We start from the raw sequence: 17,533 nt of genomic DNA, 5'->3' as shown, positions 1-17,533 counted from the left end.
TAACTATTTCTTTAAAAAAAATCTGCTTTTAATAATTCAATAAAAATGTGTTTGTCTTACTTTAAAAACAGTGAAAAGAGGTAAATTCATTTTACATAGGGTTATAAACGTAGCAATTTAAAATGGTGTTAAATATAAAACGTGTTTTTAATTTATAAGGGTGACCCACTCAGAGGCTTGCTGTGTGAAAGGGGTTGCCAATACAAAAAGTTTGAGAACCTCTGCCTTACAGCAATTGAACTCTTTGAGTCTACCTAGCTTAATGAAGAGAAGGTTAAGGAGCGACTTGACTACACTCTGTAATTATCTATCGGGCATCAAATATTTAATAATGGGATCTTCAATCTAGTAGAGAAAGATAAAACACAATTCAATGGCTGGATGTTCAAGCTAGAAAAATTCAGACTGGAAATGAGGCATACATTTTTAATGGTAGGAGTAATTAACCATTAAACCGTTTATCAAGGGTTGTGGTGGATTCTCCATCACTGACTATTTTAAAATCAAGACTGGATTTTTTTTTAAATATTTGCTCTAAGAAATATTTTGCGGACATGTTATGGCCTATGTTATACAGAAGGTCAAACTAGATGATCATAATGGTCCCTTCTGGCCTTGGAATCTATGAATCTTATCCCTGGGGGACATCCTCCATTTGCATGGCTTCAACTACCATTGTGTATCTGTGCATGAAACTCTCAAATTTACCTCTCCACAGTGATCCTCTCTGTGTCCAGTCCGTCTCTTATTTGGATGGCTGGTTTCAGTTTGCCCAACTGGACAGCCTGCTTGTTATATCTCCACATAAGTAACACCCACATGCAGTATAGTATGCAATTGTCCATCCCATCAACTGAAATTGCACAACATACACATTGAGCATGTACAGGCCCAAAGAATATTAAAAAAACCCAGTGCTGCATGCTGCCACTCACAGGACTAATATATAAAGCCTACAAATTTTATTTTTCTATTAATCACTATTAGAACTATTGGCTTTAGCTATATACAAGCTATTTTGAATTCTTGGAACATGTAAAGTACTTTGTAATCAGCCAGCTATTTTGAATATCCATTGCTGGTAAAATAAATGACATTCTAACTACAGTGTTTCCTTTAGGACAAAAAGCAAGGCTTATGTTTAGATGTCTCCCAACATGACCTTAAAAATGAGACGACTCTTTGGCAGATCTGTAGGGTTGGATTTGTCTATGTACAATGAAATTCAGTCCAGCAGTTAAAGTTTCATCAAGAGTTAAACACTGCAAGCTTTCCACAAACCTTTACTTATGAAATACCCTTTCAGGTGCTGATGACTTATAAGTATAAGTCCAATACACTTCTGTTGCATCAGATTTTTTTCCATGTTTGCTATTTCTTAAAAATATTTATATTTAAACAAGGGCTTGCTCCTTCCCAGCTCATTCTTCTTCTTCTTACTGGATTACATACTGAAGCCACAATATTGAATTTGTGATATATATAAATGTATAACAAGTAAATCAGTTATTCAATATTCATTTGATATCTGAGTTTGTAACAGAATATTTTATTTCCACAGCAACACAATATCACAAGGATTCAATATCATTCAGGACACAGCTGAAAAACCTGGCTTGTGAAGGAAAATCTTCTTATAAAAACAAGTAAGTGCAAGAATAGCAAAGAGAATACATAAAGTAAATCTGAGCATTCTTCTGTCAAGTTCACACTAGTATGAAATTTTCCTTGAAGTGCAAGTGCTTTCTCCTCACTGACTGAGATGCAGGAATACTTTTAAAGTGACTATGTAAAAATGACACCCTCTTACCCACCAGATCTGTGCACTGTCTGTATTCAGGGTCATAAAGGTTCATTTTATTGACAAAGATGTTTTTACTGATTTTTTTTCGAGTTAGTCCTATAGACACAATACAGCTATAGATTATATTCCTTTTCCTACATCAACAGACGTTAACAGTTCCAATTACAAGGTCAGATTCTGGGATGAATCATTACCAACTCTACATTTTTTGAACTACTGTTATGTATTTCACATATCTATATCTATTCCACATGAATATCTTCAAAAAACCTTTGAAACACATTCAGCTACATGGAATGACTATAGGATTCAATGAAAGGCAATTAAAATATTTTCCCATCCACAAATAACATCAAAATAATGCCTAAAAAGGTAGTTTGACTGGAACAGCACAAAATCAGCTCAGATTAGAAACGCACTGGAGCATTTCCAGGTAAAACTAAACAAAATGCAAAGAAATCTGATCTGTCTTATAAGGCAAGACTGAAAGCCTAATTCGTGTTACCCATGCTTCCTCCCCAGAAACAGCAGGCTCTATTCTGAGAATCAACCACAAACCACAGCAGATATGAGTGCATTAAGGTCTGAACTAGCTCTAACAGTTGTGTTGGGATGGAGCATTCCAGCCCAATGGTGGTAGTTTGCCCAAAAGCAACATTTAGGATCCCTAGGTGGCACAATGCAAGAAGTTAGCTGCTGGTGGGTTTTTTCTTTTTTATTATAGCAGCCCTGGGAATCTTCTGACACTGATGGATGAAGCAGCAGACGACAAGAGATGGTGTTTAAAGCTCTGTTGCCTGCCTCAAACTAGTACTGGCACATAGAAAGGACAGGATTCAGAGCCAAAATATGGGACTGCTGCAGTAGCTGAAGAACCCCTTTTCAACACACACAGCATCAGTGAATCTTGTTTTCAGGGAATAACCCTATTCAGCTCATATCTCACTATGGGAATTAAGAATACCCTGGTTTGATGTCTATACAGCAAAGGAAATTACCTAAACTTCAGGAAGTCACTGAAAGGGGCTACCTGTACTTGGCTAGGTCAGAGTCAGGCAAAACACATCAGAAAGGAAAACAATGTTTTCTACTCATGTTTTCAACAGATTAAATTCAGATTTCAATATGACAAATTCAAGGCTTAAGTACCTATTAATACTTCAAGAAAATATGACTTATAGCAATAAATACATTTCCTTTTATTAAGGTGCTGCAAATACAACAAGTAGCAAAACAACAAGAGTCAGATCCTGATATTTAAGTCAGTTGGCCAGAGCTAAATTGCAATAGGGCTGATTCAGACTCTGGACATTAAGGTGCAAAAGAGGATTTTTTCCCCCCTTCATGTCTGATTTATTGAAGTCTGTGTTGTTCTAATGTAATATATTCAAGTCAACAACATTTACAATACAACAAATCAAAAATAATCTGGAGAATGAAAGCAGATAATACCTCTAATCGCTGTATTCTTCCCTTGAAGAACATAAACAAAGAAGAATTTGGATAAGCAGCTTCTTTTTTAAGAAGAATCTCCTTAGCCTCTTTCAGTCCTGCCTTGTTATCGCTGCCATCCAAAGCAAAAAAGGGGCGAACTACTGTGTGGTACCACAGCAAAGCTAATCTGAAAGAATACACAAAAAGAACGATGATTACAATTTGTTTACAGATGAGTTCTATTACAGAGGCACTGACAAAAGATGCAGAGCATGATTTTCTCCTGCCTGCCCTGACTTAAGCCAGTGTCCTTCACTGCCTTAAATTGATTACTTCAAAATTACACCAGAGTATACGAAAGTAGAATTAGGTTCACAATTTCCAAAGCATTAGATGAGTAGGGCTTTTACAATCTCTAGAACTAAGAGCAGGATAACTTTTTAAAATAATTAAGCTTGTAAAAACACCATAAAACAAACAACAATTGAAGACCGAGGGGAAGGGGGAGGGATACTGAGCCTGCGATTCCAAAGTGTTGACAAATGACCGAGATCAGACTTAATGTGGGGAAAGAGCAGGACATGCCTGCTTCCTGGGCCAATTGGTGCGGAAAACACCAAGAAGGGATGGTATTCTCAATTTTCCCACAATATAGATTATACCAAACTGACTAATAAATGAATCTTCAGAGCATATTAAATCTGATCATCAGATCAGAACTCTCCAGGCAGAAAGGATTTAACGCTGCATTCCACTCTTATTGCAGTAGTGCACTGTAGTTCCTAGGCAAACCCAGTAGTGAAGGTATGAACTTTGTGGCACTGATTAATAAAAAGACCTTCATAAAGGGCAGTAAATTGAGACTGGGTGAAAGATAAGCCACAAATAATAGCAGAATTCAGCCTAAAGAGTCAGGAAATCTTGTTATATGAGGGATGCCCCTCAAAAGTTCAATATATTGAGTACCCTTTTTGTGTGTAAAAAGCTCAAATGTTCCCAAAGTTTTCCAAACAGGAATTAGATACAAATAGAAAAAAGTCATCATATCAAAATAAATATATATAATGAGTAGGTAGAAGTTTATAGTTTTTAATGACATGAACATTTTCCCTTGTACAAGTTGTTAAATAGCAAGCTAATTAAATATTTCAGCTTACTGAGGTTTTTAGGATATCCTTTAAATTACTGTTTTAAGCACAATAATTTCTCCCTATTCATAAGAACTATTCGATATAATAAAAGGCTTTGGAGAACAAAATCACCAACACAATCGGAAGGCACATACACCTCTACCCCGATATAACGCTGTCCTCAGGAGCCAAAAAAAAAAAAAAAAAATCTTACTGCGTTACAGGTGAAACTGCATTATATCGAACTTGCTTTGATCCATTGGAGTGCTCAGACCCACCCTCCCAGAGCACTGCTTTACAACGTTATATCTGAATTCATGTTACATTGGGGTAGAGGTGTATTAAAAAAATAAAAGTCTTATAATATGATTAATTTAATAAACAATGGAACGTTAAGCAACAATTTGAAAGCTTTTTACCTGCTGATGTTTCCTTTAAAGCAACAAGCTTTTATTTTATTTTTTGCTTCTTTGTAGTTCACTAACTTTCACTACTAAGTTATTTACCAAAGAATTTCAATATAGCTACTCACGTAGCTAAAGGGGCCTTCATGTCCTTACTTTCACTTGCATACATCAGTGATGAAAGCCCCTGTAGGCGGTCTCCAGGAAAACCCAGCAGGTTGATGATTTTGAGCAGGTTTGGGGGCACCATGGATATGCAAAGATGAAAAAGTCCATATCCAAAGCTAACAGCACCTTTCAGTCTGTTTAGTGAATCCTCCGTTACACCTTCTGCAGCAATATGATTATCATTTGCAGCATCAGAAGTCAAGGATTCCTGAGTTATCTTCTTCTGATATACTTCCTGAAGTGTATGAATGTCCACGTAGCATTTATTGTAAATTTTCCAGGCTTTTCGAAGGATCCACCCACCTTTTATGTATGCTGACAACAGAAAGAAAATATATCTCAAGGGTTTATTCCAGATACAGAAACTTAAAAGTCATAAATGGTCTTTCATAGAATGACAAATACTATATTGCAATTTCTCTTTATTTAAGCTGGTTTCACTTCATGACTACAAAAAAGTTCTGTAGGATTTTGCAGCAATTGACATTCTGTTACCTGGAGATTATCTAATTAAAAGTCATATTTAAAAGGAATACTATCACATATTTTTTTTTTATCTAAAACCCTGATTTGATTTGTAAAATCTAGGGAAGATCTTTAATAGAAATAATATGATGTCTTTATACAGTGCTTTTTAGCCAAAGATCTTAAAAACAATTTATAGCACAAAGTTATTACTCCCTGTAGTAGGCAGACAACAAGGATGATGCACATGAACAGAGAAATAAACACAAAGTAAACAATGCTGGCTTCTGCAACTTTACAAACACATGGTGTGGAGTAGGATGAACACAGTGCTGGCATATGGAAAGTAGCAAAACCCCCAAAGGGAAAGTGTTTAATTTTAACTCTAGGTGGCTTTGAAAGAATAGAGAATGTGGAAAAAATAACCAAACCTTTATCTGGAGTAAATTACAGTGTTTTTTTGAATAAGGTAGATATATTTTTTCATTCAAAATGTATTCAAAAATGGTTTTATACAGTTAAACAGTGACTCATAGGAGAAGAAAATGAAAAAGGTATGAAAGAAGAGGAACATGAAGTACTTTCCACAGATTTGAAATGAGAGTTAGAGCTGCCGAGAAGACATATGGGAAGTGTATTTCAGAGAGCAGAAGATGCAGGGAAGAGTCTAATACCAAAAGTGGGGAGCTTGTATGAATGGACAGAGAAGAGACAAGTCCTCAACAAGTAATAGGGAGGACAGAGGCAGGTTGCAGCATGCGCATGGACAAGGATAATAGTTTTGAACTTGAGTTCTTTGAGGAAGGATGTGAGGTTACACCACCCTTTGTAGTGTGAGAAAGTAGGCAATGGCCCACTGCATGTCTGAAGAGTTGAAGTGATACGATAATGGAAGTGTAGTAGGCAAAGTGGGAGGAAACGTAGGCAAGGATGTATGTGGGTACTGTTGTCGGCACAGGAATAAGCAGATTTTTAGACACAAATTTAGTGTCCAGATTGAGATTAATTTTACAAAGTGTAAAGACAAATGGGGCCTGAGACAATGAAGGAATATGGAGACCAATCTACTCTCTCTGCATATTTGTATATTATTGTATTGCTCTTCACAGAACTCCCTGCACTTACAAACGGAAGTAGAGGAGAAGGAGTTGTGAAAGAGGATTCTCAACTAGCCCAATTTCCTTTAGACATTGGATGTAGGAAATGGAAATGACGCCACAATTTACTTAAGACTATACATGGAGACCTAATTGTACAATCATAGTACTAAAAATTATGTTTGGACTCTCCAGAAGAAGCCATGTGCAGAGAGAGGAATAACCCATATTGAGTTCTGGGAGAGGGAAGGGGAGATTACTATAACACTAGGGAATGTCCAAAGCTAGCCTGGATGGTGAGTAATAGAATTTTCAGTCAGTGGGCTTTACAGCTGAAGTAACAATAAATCGACATTTTGTATACAGCTCTATAAAGAACTGCAGGAGAGCAGCATATTAAAGGTGAAATTAATTTTTTTCTTTATTTCCAAGACAAACTAGAGTTCTGACTCTAATCTGTCACCATTGATATTATCAGCACCATACACAATGCAGAATACTGCATTCCCTACGTTGTTTTAGGTACTGGTGACACCATGAGCTGTAGCAAGGGAAACAGATCTGTGAGATCCTGGCTTTAACAGATAAATAAAGGAAGATCTGGTTTTTAAATAAAGTATTTGTAAACTGTAAGTCTATTATATAGAAAGTGAACTGAAGTGCTCTTTTGAAATAAATATAAAAATAATTTAACTGAGATCAGATTTCTCATCCCCATTACTTTGCTCAGCAGAGCACCCCAAGACTGCAACAGGCCTCCTGGAGTTAAACATTTTGATTGTGTGTGTTGCAAATGAATTTTTATTTTTTTACTATTTCAACAGGAAAAATTAAGCTATTTATTGCAATGAAATATTCCAACCATGACCATAATTCAGTTATATTGCGAGGCTAATGTTATTTCAATTCTCTAATTAGGCCACTTTTTTGCTGCATAGAATAGTCAACAGTTATGTGGTTTGCCGCAGTCCAAATGCTTATACAATTCTGTATAGCAATGCAGTAGGGATAGAGCAACGGGAAACAAACAAACCAACCACATTTCACTCATCCCCACAGACTGTGTTTCAGTTAGTGCCTTTGATAAGATCAATGCATCCCTGATGCGTGCACCGCAGAACTTTTGTCCTTCCTGCTTACAAAGTACTATACTTTGAAATTTTTCTGACAAAAACAGCACATCTCATGATATGGTATACTGAGATGTTAAATTCATAAATCTCAGCCTTTATTTATTCATAGTGTGGATTACTTAACTCTTTGAGATAACACTTGAGTTGAGACTTCCTGACATTAATTGCTAATGGATTACCTGTGCTACGACTGCAGTGATTAATCTCAAGGTTTTAAATCCCTACAGCAATGTTAAGTGCACCTAGGTAACAGTCCAACAAAGATCAGATTTGTTTTATAAATTTAGTAAGATGAAAATAGCTACAGTATGTGAGGGAGTAAAACGTTAGCCCAATGAGCTACTAAAAGGCAAACTGTTCATAACACCGTGTGTTTTCATACAGCTGCCTGTCAAACTGTTCAGCAAAATGTCAATGATTTTCTACTCATCAGTTGAGAACCAAGCAAATTTACACATGAAGATTTTGTCTCAATAATTTGGTTCTCTCACTATACAAAAATTTAGACATAATGCCATAAAAACAATATATGTATATATATATATGTATATAAAAACAAAAAGTTAATCTAGCCAAAAGCTGGATTTCTAAAATGATTAATGGGCGATAGACTCAACTGTTCAGCAAGTTTACTCTCACACTGCTACTGAGAAGAAACTGGAGGATCACAGAGGCGGTCCTTAGCCTCAGAGGAGAGTAGCTAAAGATTTCAAGTGAACTGTTCCTGAGTGGACAGACCCAGAAGGGCTGTAAGGCCTGTTTCTGTCCTGAATTGTTACTGCTGCTTCTTCAGCATTCTCCACAGCAGACCAGAGGAGGAAAGGAAACTGACTGCTCTCTCGGCTTTTGGGTCAGATGCTGTAATGCAGTTATGGTATAAATTCTGAAAGAAGGGAAGATTTCAAGGGGAAAATAATGAGCAAAGAGTGAGTGAAAGCTATATATTACCCACTTGGAGTGCCAAGAAATCCTAAATGACAGCTTATTGGTATGCAGTGTTGTTGTATCCATGTCGGTACCAGGATATTAGAGAGATACGGTGGGTGATATCTTTTACTAGACCAACTTCTGTTGGTGAGAGAGAAAAGCTTTCGAGTTCACACAGAACTAAAGAAGAGATCTTGTAAACTTGAAAACTTTTCTCTCACACCCACAGAGGTTGGTCCAATAAAATATATTATCTTTTGTCTCCTCTTATTGGTACAGCAAACAATAGTCCCTTAGTTTATACATCTTATCTAGAACCAAGCAAATTGCAGAAATACTGATTTTGAAGAATAGGGATTTCCATAACAGAAGGCCCCATGTTCTCGACCAATGATATTTACATTATTTTAATGGTAATCTGAATATTACTTCTTGGATTTTCTTCAGCAGCCCTCCCTCAATCTTTGTTGACATAAGTGAATACTTAGAAGAATGCTCTGTTAGCACATGACTTGGATCATCTTCTGCATAAATTAATGGGGGCAGTAATGTCTTTCTATTATGCAAGAGATCAAGCAATGCAATGAAATCTGGAAACAGTTTTACAGCTGAGACAAGGAGAGGTTTGTATTCCCTAAATCAGGATTAATTTCTGTGGCAAGCAAGCACCTGAAACTGTCGTGCTCCATGTTTTAATGAACAGAGTCTTTAGTACATTAGAAGTTTACACAGTTTAGTCAGCTTTTCCATATGTAGCACTAGACTTGTTCATTCAAAACCACTTCGGTCAGCAATTTCTTGTTATCTCCCCCATTTCCTGAATAGGACTGCAAAAACTATATGAGTGTGGGAGACGTTAGCCTGTTTCTATTACTTGGGCTTTGCGAGAGAGAATTTTCTCATACAGTTTCAGCCAGTACAACTTAGATGCACAAGGCACCTATACATCTTTGCAATGATTCCTGAGGTGCCTCTATGAGGATAGGCAAAGTATTCTCAGGTGTGTGTATATATATATATAGTAGGGCCTTTAAATAATATATATTTAATCTGTATAAATTAGGGATTTCTGCCTTTTGTTATACCAATACCCAACATTCTGCTGGTCCTCCCTTATATATAAGGGAGGACCAGCAGAATGTTGGGTATTGGTATAACAAAAGGCAGAAATCCCTAATTTATACAGATTAAATATATATTATTTAAAGGCCCTACTATATCTGTATGCATATTTATGTAAAGAGATATCATAAATATCTTTAATACTAAATACAAATTTAAAATGTCTCATGTTTGCACTGAGACCCAACTTTTAAACCTAGCAAAAACTGGCAAAGAACCCACAAATATACTCTTTCACCTGCAAAACCATCTATTTCTATATGCAAATAAATAATTGCACATTATGCTGGTGCATGCTCGCATACCAAATCAATGTGAACAATATATGTTTTTAGGGCACAATGGTTCCACATCTTGCAGACACGTTCAGTTTTGAAAAAAATCTAATCCCTTATTCCAAATGCAATATCTCTCTTTCACGTAAAGCAACTACCTTTATCAATGTGGGAACCAGTAATCATTTTCACATTTTAGAGATCAGAGGTTAATACTCTCTCTACACGCCAATGGAAAAAAAAAAAAGCTAAAATATTATTACTAGAGTCATACCATACCTGACAATTCCTGTTTTACAAAACAAAGCACAGCTAAGTAAACTTGACAGTCTGCTACAATTATCTGTCTCTGGAGTCGATCCATCATGGATGGTGCAGATTTTCGGCCATCAGTCTGTTTGAAATATACAAAAGCAGGGTGTAAAAGAAATTATTTAAATTTCAAACTAAACGCCTATATTCTGTGCAATATTTATTAAATCACATCATTTATATTGTATAAATCTTTCAATTTTGACTGTTGGTGCACAGGCAACCTTGATTTTCCAGCAAGTTAAACATATTCTGTATAGGAACTGTAATAATCCACATATCAAATTATATTGAAAAATATTTATTTTAGAACTTGATTGATCTATAATCAACACACACAGAGCAACATTTGCCTGGCTTAGTATAGACATTTCTTAACAATTATAGCACCTCCAGGTTCAGGTGCAGAAGGCTGCTGTGGTTTTGGGACAGCAAATCTAGCCAGCGAGGCACCTATCGAAAGGTCTAGCAGCATGCCGAACCAGTGCAGGCAAGGCCACACGGAGGCTATTAGGATAATCTTTGCCCTCTCCTGCTTGATCTTTAGAAGGACCCTGTTAAGGGACAGCACTGATAGGAAGGTATACATCAGAGCCCTGAACCACATGTTCTGTTCATTCTGAAGAATGGATGGAACCCCTATCCATCCCCCGGAATGAACAGAACACATGGCATTTCCTGTTCTGCCTAGATGCGAACCAGTGCACCTGGAGAGTCCCTCAGCTCTGGAAGATTATGCCAACTGCCTCCGGATGGAGCGATCACTCATGGCAAGACAAAAAGGTCCCACTGAGGTGATTTGCTAAGATGTTCTTGGTTCCAGGCAGGTGCGCGGCTATCAGATAAATGGCATGCCGCATGCAAAAGTCCCAAAAGCCAAGAGATTCTTGGCAAAAGACCAACAGGTGTCCAATCGTGCTGGTGGAGTCTCAGCGAGGGGCTAAACTGCCCTTTCGTGCCAAAGGAATACCCTTCTGGTTACCATGGCAGGGCCATCGGACGCCTGTGCCTGCCATTGCCACCAGAGACCAGTGCTTAGAGAAGGATCGGCGCTGGTGTCAGGGGGACGAGCGCCAGAGCCACCAATATCACGAGAGTAGCACTCCCATGGGGCGGTCAACAGAGATCTGCGCTGAGAGGATGACCAGCAGAGGGCAAACAGTGCTGGTGGTACCGAGACCAGAACCTCCCCCTGGGTGATCCACGTCAAGATGGCGGGGACCGAAAACGTGGTACTGGTGACTGAGAGCATTCCCAAGAGGATCTGGGCTGCGACATCAGAGATCTGTGGTGTGGAGATGGAGAGCACTGCCTTGGCTCAGGGGATCAGTGAAGCTCCACTGCCTCTTGAGAGGTCTTTGTGGCTGGCCTGCCCTTGTAGGGAGCCTTTGCTGCCTCTTGGGGCATGCACGGTGCCAGTGGCACAGGCAGAGACCACTGCTCTCTCAGTGCCAGGGGAGCACTGATGTCGTCACAAGTTTACATCCCCCACTGCTCCTGGAAGTCAGTTGTGGATCCTTTAAGGGGGTAAGGGCCCCGACTGGGGAGGCACATCCACATGGCTCCGGAGCAGCTGGGCAGCCCAAAGTGTGTCCTTTGCCTGATGCCCCACGTCCTCTCTCGCCCAGTGCCGGGGAGCCATGCTTCTTAGTTCTCTTTCTGGGCACTGGGAATGAGAAGCAGTACTGGGCGGAGCCTGGTGCTGGGGGTGAGCTAAGCACAGGGTCCGAGGTAGGAGTCAAGTCTTGGCAGTATGGCTTGGAAGCCGGACAGACAGCAGGCTCCATGAGGAGAGCCCTCAAATTAACATCCTGCTCTTTCTGAATCCTGGGTCAAACATTTTCACAGATACAATACTCGTCCTTCACATCTTATTCCCCCAAGCACTTGAGGAAGCTGCTGTGGGGGCAGGGGTCACTTTCAGGCATAGTTCTGTTAAAGTCCATGCATGGCTTAAACCCCAGAGACCAAGGCATGCCCAGCTTGGGGCAAAGTCCCTGACAGGACTCGAACTTCTAACTACACTTAACAACTACTTAAGACTAATTACTATAAACAACTATTTACAAGGCCCTAACGCTTAAAGTCTGAACAGACGAAACCACTAACCTTTGCTATGCAAGGAAAGGTGCTCCGAATAACCACAACAGGTGGTAAGGAGGACTGAGAGGGCGTGTGGCCGGTGATGCCTGATATACAGACGCATGAGCGTGGCACTCAAGGAAGTGCCACAGCCAACTCTACGGATACTGCTAAGGCAAAAATCTCCGATGATTGTGCACATGGGCGCACACACACCTAGACTGGAATAGACATGAGCAAGCACTCGAAGAAGTAGTCTAATGGCATAACAAGTTCAGTTAATGATAAAGCACCTCTATAGGTGCATCTTGGGAAGAATATATTATGTAGTTACAGAAAATAGCTATTTCTCAGGGTGGTGGGGGAAACTACTTCTGAGATTCAACTAGGCCCACTAAAGGCAGAAAAAAGCAGATTTTCTTTTAACTACACATTGTAGGTAAAGCTGCTCGTTTTGGCTGGTGAAATTCCTTGCTCAGTTTCTAATGGGAATGTATTCCTCTTAAATAACTTTTGGGTTAAGATGTTAAGTTTATTTACATTGAAATCTTTTTGCATACTACACTGTCCACAAAGGCGTTGGAACAGATACCCTCTCTAGTTAGACAATGTGAAATTACAAGAATTTGAAAATTCATATCTTTTCCATTTAGGGCCGGATTCTGCTCTCAGTAGTGTAAATCAGGAGTAACAACACTGAAATCACAGTCTATTATATGACCTCGGACAAATCACTTCACACTTCTGTGCCTGTTTTCTCCTCACCTTTTGTCGATTTAGATGGTAAACTTTTCAGGGGAAGGAACGCATCTTCCTACATATTTGTACAGGACAATGGACCACCAATCACAAACAAGACTTCTGGATATTTGTGTCCCAGGGACCCCTTAGTGCCAACTCGCAGAGGGCATGAGAAGTGGTGCATAAGGATCTGATGTCTGTATAATAATGCACTAAAGGGTGGAACGTGTAGTCTCTACCAATAGCCAGTAACACACTGGACATCCTAATCATTGCAAGATGCATGTACAGATGTTATTTAAGGAATTAGGTATCTATACTGAAAACTATGTTCTTAAGGTATGGGAGTTAAGATAGGTCTCCAGAAGGTGATAAACAGGTTCTGTTCAGGCTAGAGGTAGTAGACATTTATCTCTCTAGCTGGTCACATGAAAGATCTACAGGAAAAAAAACAAAACACAGGGTGCCCTGTTTATGAGTAAGGACAATGTTTTTTGGGGGGTATAACTGGGGGTACTGCAGTACACCCCAGGTCCTTCGTTGAGGAGATGAATTATCAGCGTGTTCTGTCTTATGAAAAGCAGGTCAGATCCAACCTGGCTAGAAAAGACTGGAAAGACTAAGTGAGCTAAACTTTCATTAGACAAGATAGTATCTTGTTAATTAAATCTAGGCTCTAGAAGACATTAGGATTTTATTTTATATGTAAGCATGTGTTTCCAATACTTTCACTTGCTACTTCTAGAATCTCTGCTCTTTGTTAAATACATTTTTACTTATTTTCACTAAACATATTTAGGTGCCATGTGTTAAGTGGAGCAGTGATCCTCAGGTGAAACTGGTAATCTGGTATGTACTGTTCCTTTGACAGCAGTGAATTTGTCAATTCTGTGAACCAGTGGTGGACACTCCAAGGAGATGCTCAGGGAGCTCAAGGGTTGGAATGTGCCTATCTCTAATCTGGAGAGAGAGAGCAGGGTGTGCATAGGCCTGGCATGCTGGTATTGCCTGTGGTCAGTGGGGCTGGGGAGCTGACACCTGGAAGGCACAGACAAGCCTTCCCCATGCTAACTGCAGGCAGTACTGAGGTACCTCACAACCCTGGCTATCCCTGGGAAGCATCACAAGACATTACTATATATATAAACTAAAAAAATAATTATTCAGAGTAATCAGACTGCATGCTTCCTGAAAGAAATTCAGTAGACGGTCGGTCCCTCGAAGAGTATATGTTAAGAGGAAAAATATTTCTTGGCATCAATCACAGCTCTTCTGTAGAGTCACACATTCCTTGTACAAAAAAATCAGACTCCAGGTGGCTCCTTAGATAACACCATCTCAACACAGTGCAACTGATTCAATTCCTAGAGCTCACCATTAAACTCTAATGGCATCCAGACACCAAATCACCAGGTTTCAGTGAGGAACCAGAGTCAAGAGCCTCCTCTAACAGCTGATAAAAGCAGTTGGTAACCTGACAGATACTCCAGTTGGGAGAGCAGACCAGGTGTGTCTCATCAGCAGAGACTACCACAAAAATCTGTGAGGTAATGACTAAACTCTGTGTCTCTGATGCCAATATGGGTATGGGTATGGGATGGCCTCTGCATTGAAATGGAAGAGATGATGGTTGGGCCACCCAACAGTATTCAGAATATCTAACCCAGCAAAAGACAACCATATGGGTGACCTCAACTCTGGGTAAATCTCTCTCTCAAATTTCTAAAATGCCCATATCAGTGTGGAAACTAGCCTCTCTAAACCTTAGAATTCCATATACCAATCCATCTGAGCTGACTCTGCAAACTGAAAACCCCTCCTGAATGCAAAAGAGAAAAGGAAAGGTAGAAGGAAGTTTTCACAAACGGTTGCACACAGTACACAAAGTTAATATTTTACAGATACTCCACTTACATTCCTTTTAATTTTATTCTTGATTGTTTCTATAACTCCAGCTTCCTCACTCTCACACAGTTTTTCTGTGGCTTTTAAATCATCACATGCCAACTGCATTTTCTCTTCTTCAAATGTCATCATGGCATTCTTTCAAAAACAAAATGCAAAGATTTGAATGACAAAACAACAAGAAAATGTGTATCAGCTATTGGTGCAGTAATTATAGACAAAAACGAAATAAGTCTTTAAAAAACATGAGGATTAAATTGCTACTCAAGACTCATGCTGTGTATATACACAGCTAGATATATGTACAACCCTTGCCCAACCGCATTTAAGTGTCCCTCACTAAAATGTCAAGAGACTGAAATCACAACTTATTAGCTGACGCTGTTTCTCTCAACAAAACTGAATGTTTAATATATAGTTGATCTGCAAATAATGTCATTACATTAGCTGAAAAATGAATTACATTATATAAATTCACTTTCAATTAGTTATGCAGGATTCAATTTGTGTCTGCGCACATACTGTTTTATATAATTTATTCACGTAAATAACGTGCCTCAAAGCCAAGAACAAATAAAACCCACTGCATGATGAGTGATAATGAGCAGAATCCCTATACTTCTTGTTTAAAAAAAACAAAAAAAACCCATTTCAGCTTTCATTTAACCTAGCTAAAGAAGGTCTCAGGATAACTGACTTCTTTTTCTGATGCTCTGTCTAATGGACATTCTGGATGACATAGGCATGCGAAGTGCTGTGGCTATATTTAGAACAGTAACTAAGCAGAAGCTTTTCAAGGTACAGTGATGCTGTACTGTGCTGTTATACTGGTTCAGTAAATCAACTCAGATGACCAAGCCTAAGAGATTTTCATCATGTTGGCCTAAGGCAAGAAGGAAAAATCCTCCTATATGCCTTTCCAAGTCATGTAGTCCACAGACTGAGGTGTTTAAAACTAATTTAATGTACCAAAAAAAGCACTTCGGGAACATTATAAATTTATCTTTTTTTTAAATAAAATTTTACTATTCTATATATGGTTGCAGTTTAGGATTAAGCAGGCAAGTCATAATAAGGTCAACTTAAAAACGAGGTTCAAATACTTTCTTATATACTATTAAATATGCTTTTGGATCAGCAGCTCATTTTCATCCCTTTTCTCTCTTCTTCCATATACGATGTACTTAACACATTTTCATAAATGTGACCGATCACACATTAATAACCTTTAGCCTATTAGCGTTCTTAGTCCTCAAATACCTCTGCACCTTCAAAAAAAAGGGTACTAATTTAAGATGTTTTCACATGAAGTCCACCAGTTTTATTCTAAGATGAGACTTTTTTCTAAGTCTCATTTATCATTAACAGTTTATTATAGGACAAAACTGAATTTATGAATTTCATTTCAATAACTTTTTTCAGTAAAGCAAAATAATCAGTCGTTGGCTTTTGCTTTTAATGGAACATGTAAATATTTAATAAATTTGAGATGCTGAATTTATAGAACCCTTTACTCTCAATTAAAACCACATAAAAGAGCAAAACAAGTTAAGATTCCATGTATGCAATATATGAGTTATGCATGTTTTATAACAGGTTGGCAACCTTTCAGAAATGGTGTGCCAAGTCTTCATTTATTCAGTCTAATTTAAGGTTTTGCGTGCCAGTAATACACTTTAATGTTTTTAGAAGGTCTCTTTCTCTAAGTCTATAATACATAACTAAACTATTGTTGTATGTAAAGTAAATAAGGTTTTTAAAATGTTTAAGAAGCTTCATTTAAAATTAAATTAAAATGCAGAGCCCCCCAGGACCTGGACAGTGTGAGTGCCACTGAAAATCAGCTTGTGTGCTGCCTTCAGCACGTGTGCCATAGGTTGCCTACCCCTGTTTTATAACTACATTAATTTTAATATTCTGAAAGAGTTGAGCCTAACAGGAAAAAATAAATTACAATATGCATCATCTACACCCAAGGAAATTAACAATGACACAAACAGTGAGAGGAATTCTCTCTGCTCAATTTGTTCACCCACTTACCAAAAAACTGACAAAACTGGCCCCAAAACTCATTAACGGACTGTGGTTTCTGTAAAAAAACAAAAACAAAATATAGTAAACTATATGTATACATGTGATAACTACAACAAGCACCTATAGAAAATATCTGATATCAAATAAGGGTTACGTATCTGGGAATAAATTGGCTTCATTAGACCAAATTCTGAACTCAAAAAGGTTTTTCCAATCAGGCACTACACCCTCCTGCAAACAAAATCAGGAAGCCAAAAGTTAAGTCCCTTTACCAACAGGTCAGCATATTCTTTCAAAAAATATTTTTGATTGGATTTTAAATACTCATCTAAAATTAAACTTATCAAGCAGTATGTTTAAAAAAGAATAACTTATGGTCAAAACATATCTAGTATTGATTAAATGACATGAAAAACTACAAAAGCCTGATGTACTCAAATGTACATCTTTTTGGTGGCTGCTGGGAAAATATTTTATTATAAACTTGTCCCATTGATTCC

At 38.2% G+C, this 17,533-nt stretch overlaps 1 protein-coding gene across 4 annotated transcripts in view; it reads right to left on the bottom strand.

The window, feature by feature from the left end:
• Nucleotides 1-17,533, bottom strand: part of TTC39C (tetratricopeptide repeat domain 39C) — an 80,850-nt gene that overhangs the window by 41,326 nt on the left and 21,991 nt on the right. For 3 of the 4 annotated variants that reach the window (XM_030552921.1, XM_030552922.1, XM_030552923.1), the window contains exons 2-6: nucleotides 17,040-17,088; nucleotides 15,009-15,137; nucleotides 10,239-10,353; nucleotides 4,901-5,255; nucleotides 3,257-3,425 (exon numbers count right to left, since the gene is read on the bottom strand). In XM_030552921.1, coding sequence (XP_030408781.1) covers nucleotides 3,257-3,425; nucleotides 4,901-5,255; nucleotides 10,239-10,353; nucleotides 15,009-15,137; nucleotides 17,040-17,088 — 817 coding nt within the window. Of the gene's footprint in view, nucleotides 1-3,256; nucleotides 3,426-4,787; nucleotides 4,868-4,900; nucleotides 5,256-10,238; nucleotides 10,354-15,008; nucleotides 15,138-17,039; nucleotides 17,089-17,533 lie in introns of those variants that run through there. The other variant, XM_030552924.1, reaches the window with a different exon arrangement.

This window comes from Gopherus evgoodei, chromosome 2, assembly GCF_007399415.2.
Source record: "Gopherus evgoodei ecotype Sinaloan lineage chromosome 2, rGopEvg1_v1.p, whole genome shotgun sequence".
In the NCBI taxonomy this organism is placed as follows: Eukaryota; Metazoa; Chordata; order Testudines; family Testudinidae; genus Gopherus; species Gopherus evgoodei.
The sequence above is the reverse complement of the archived record's forward strand: the minus strand, read 5'-3'. Positions and strand labels throughout refer to the sequence as shown.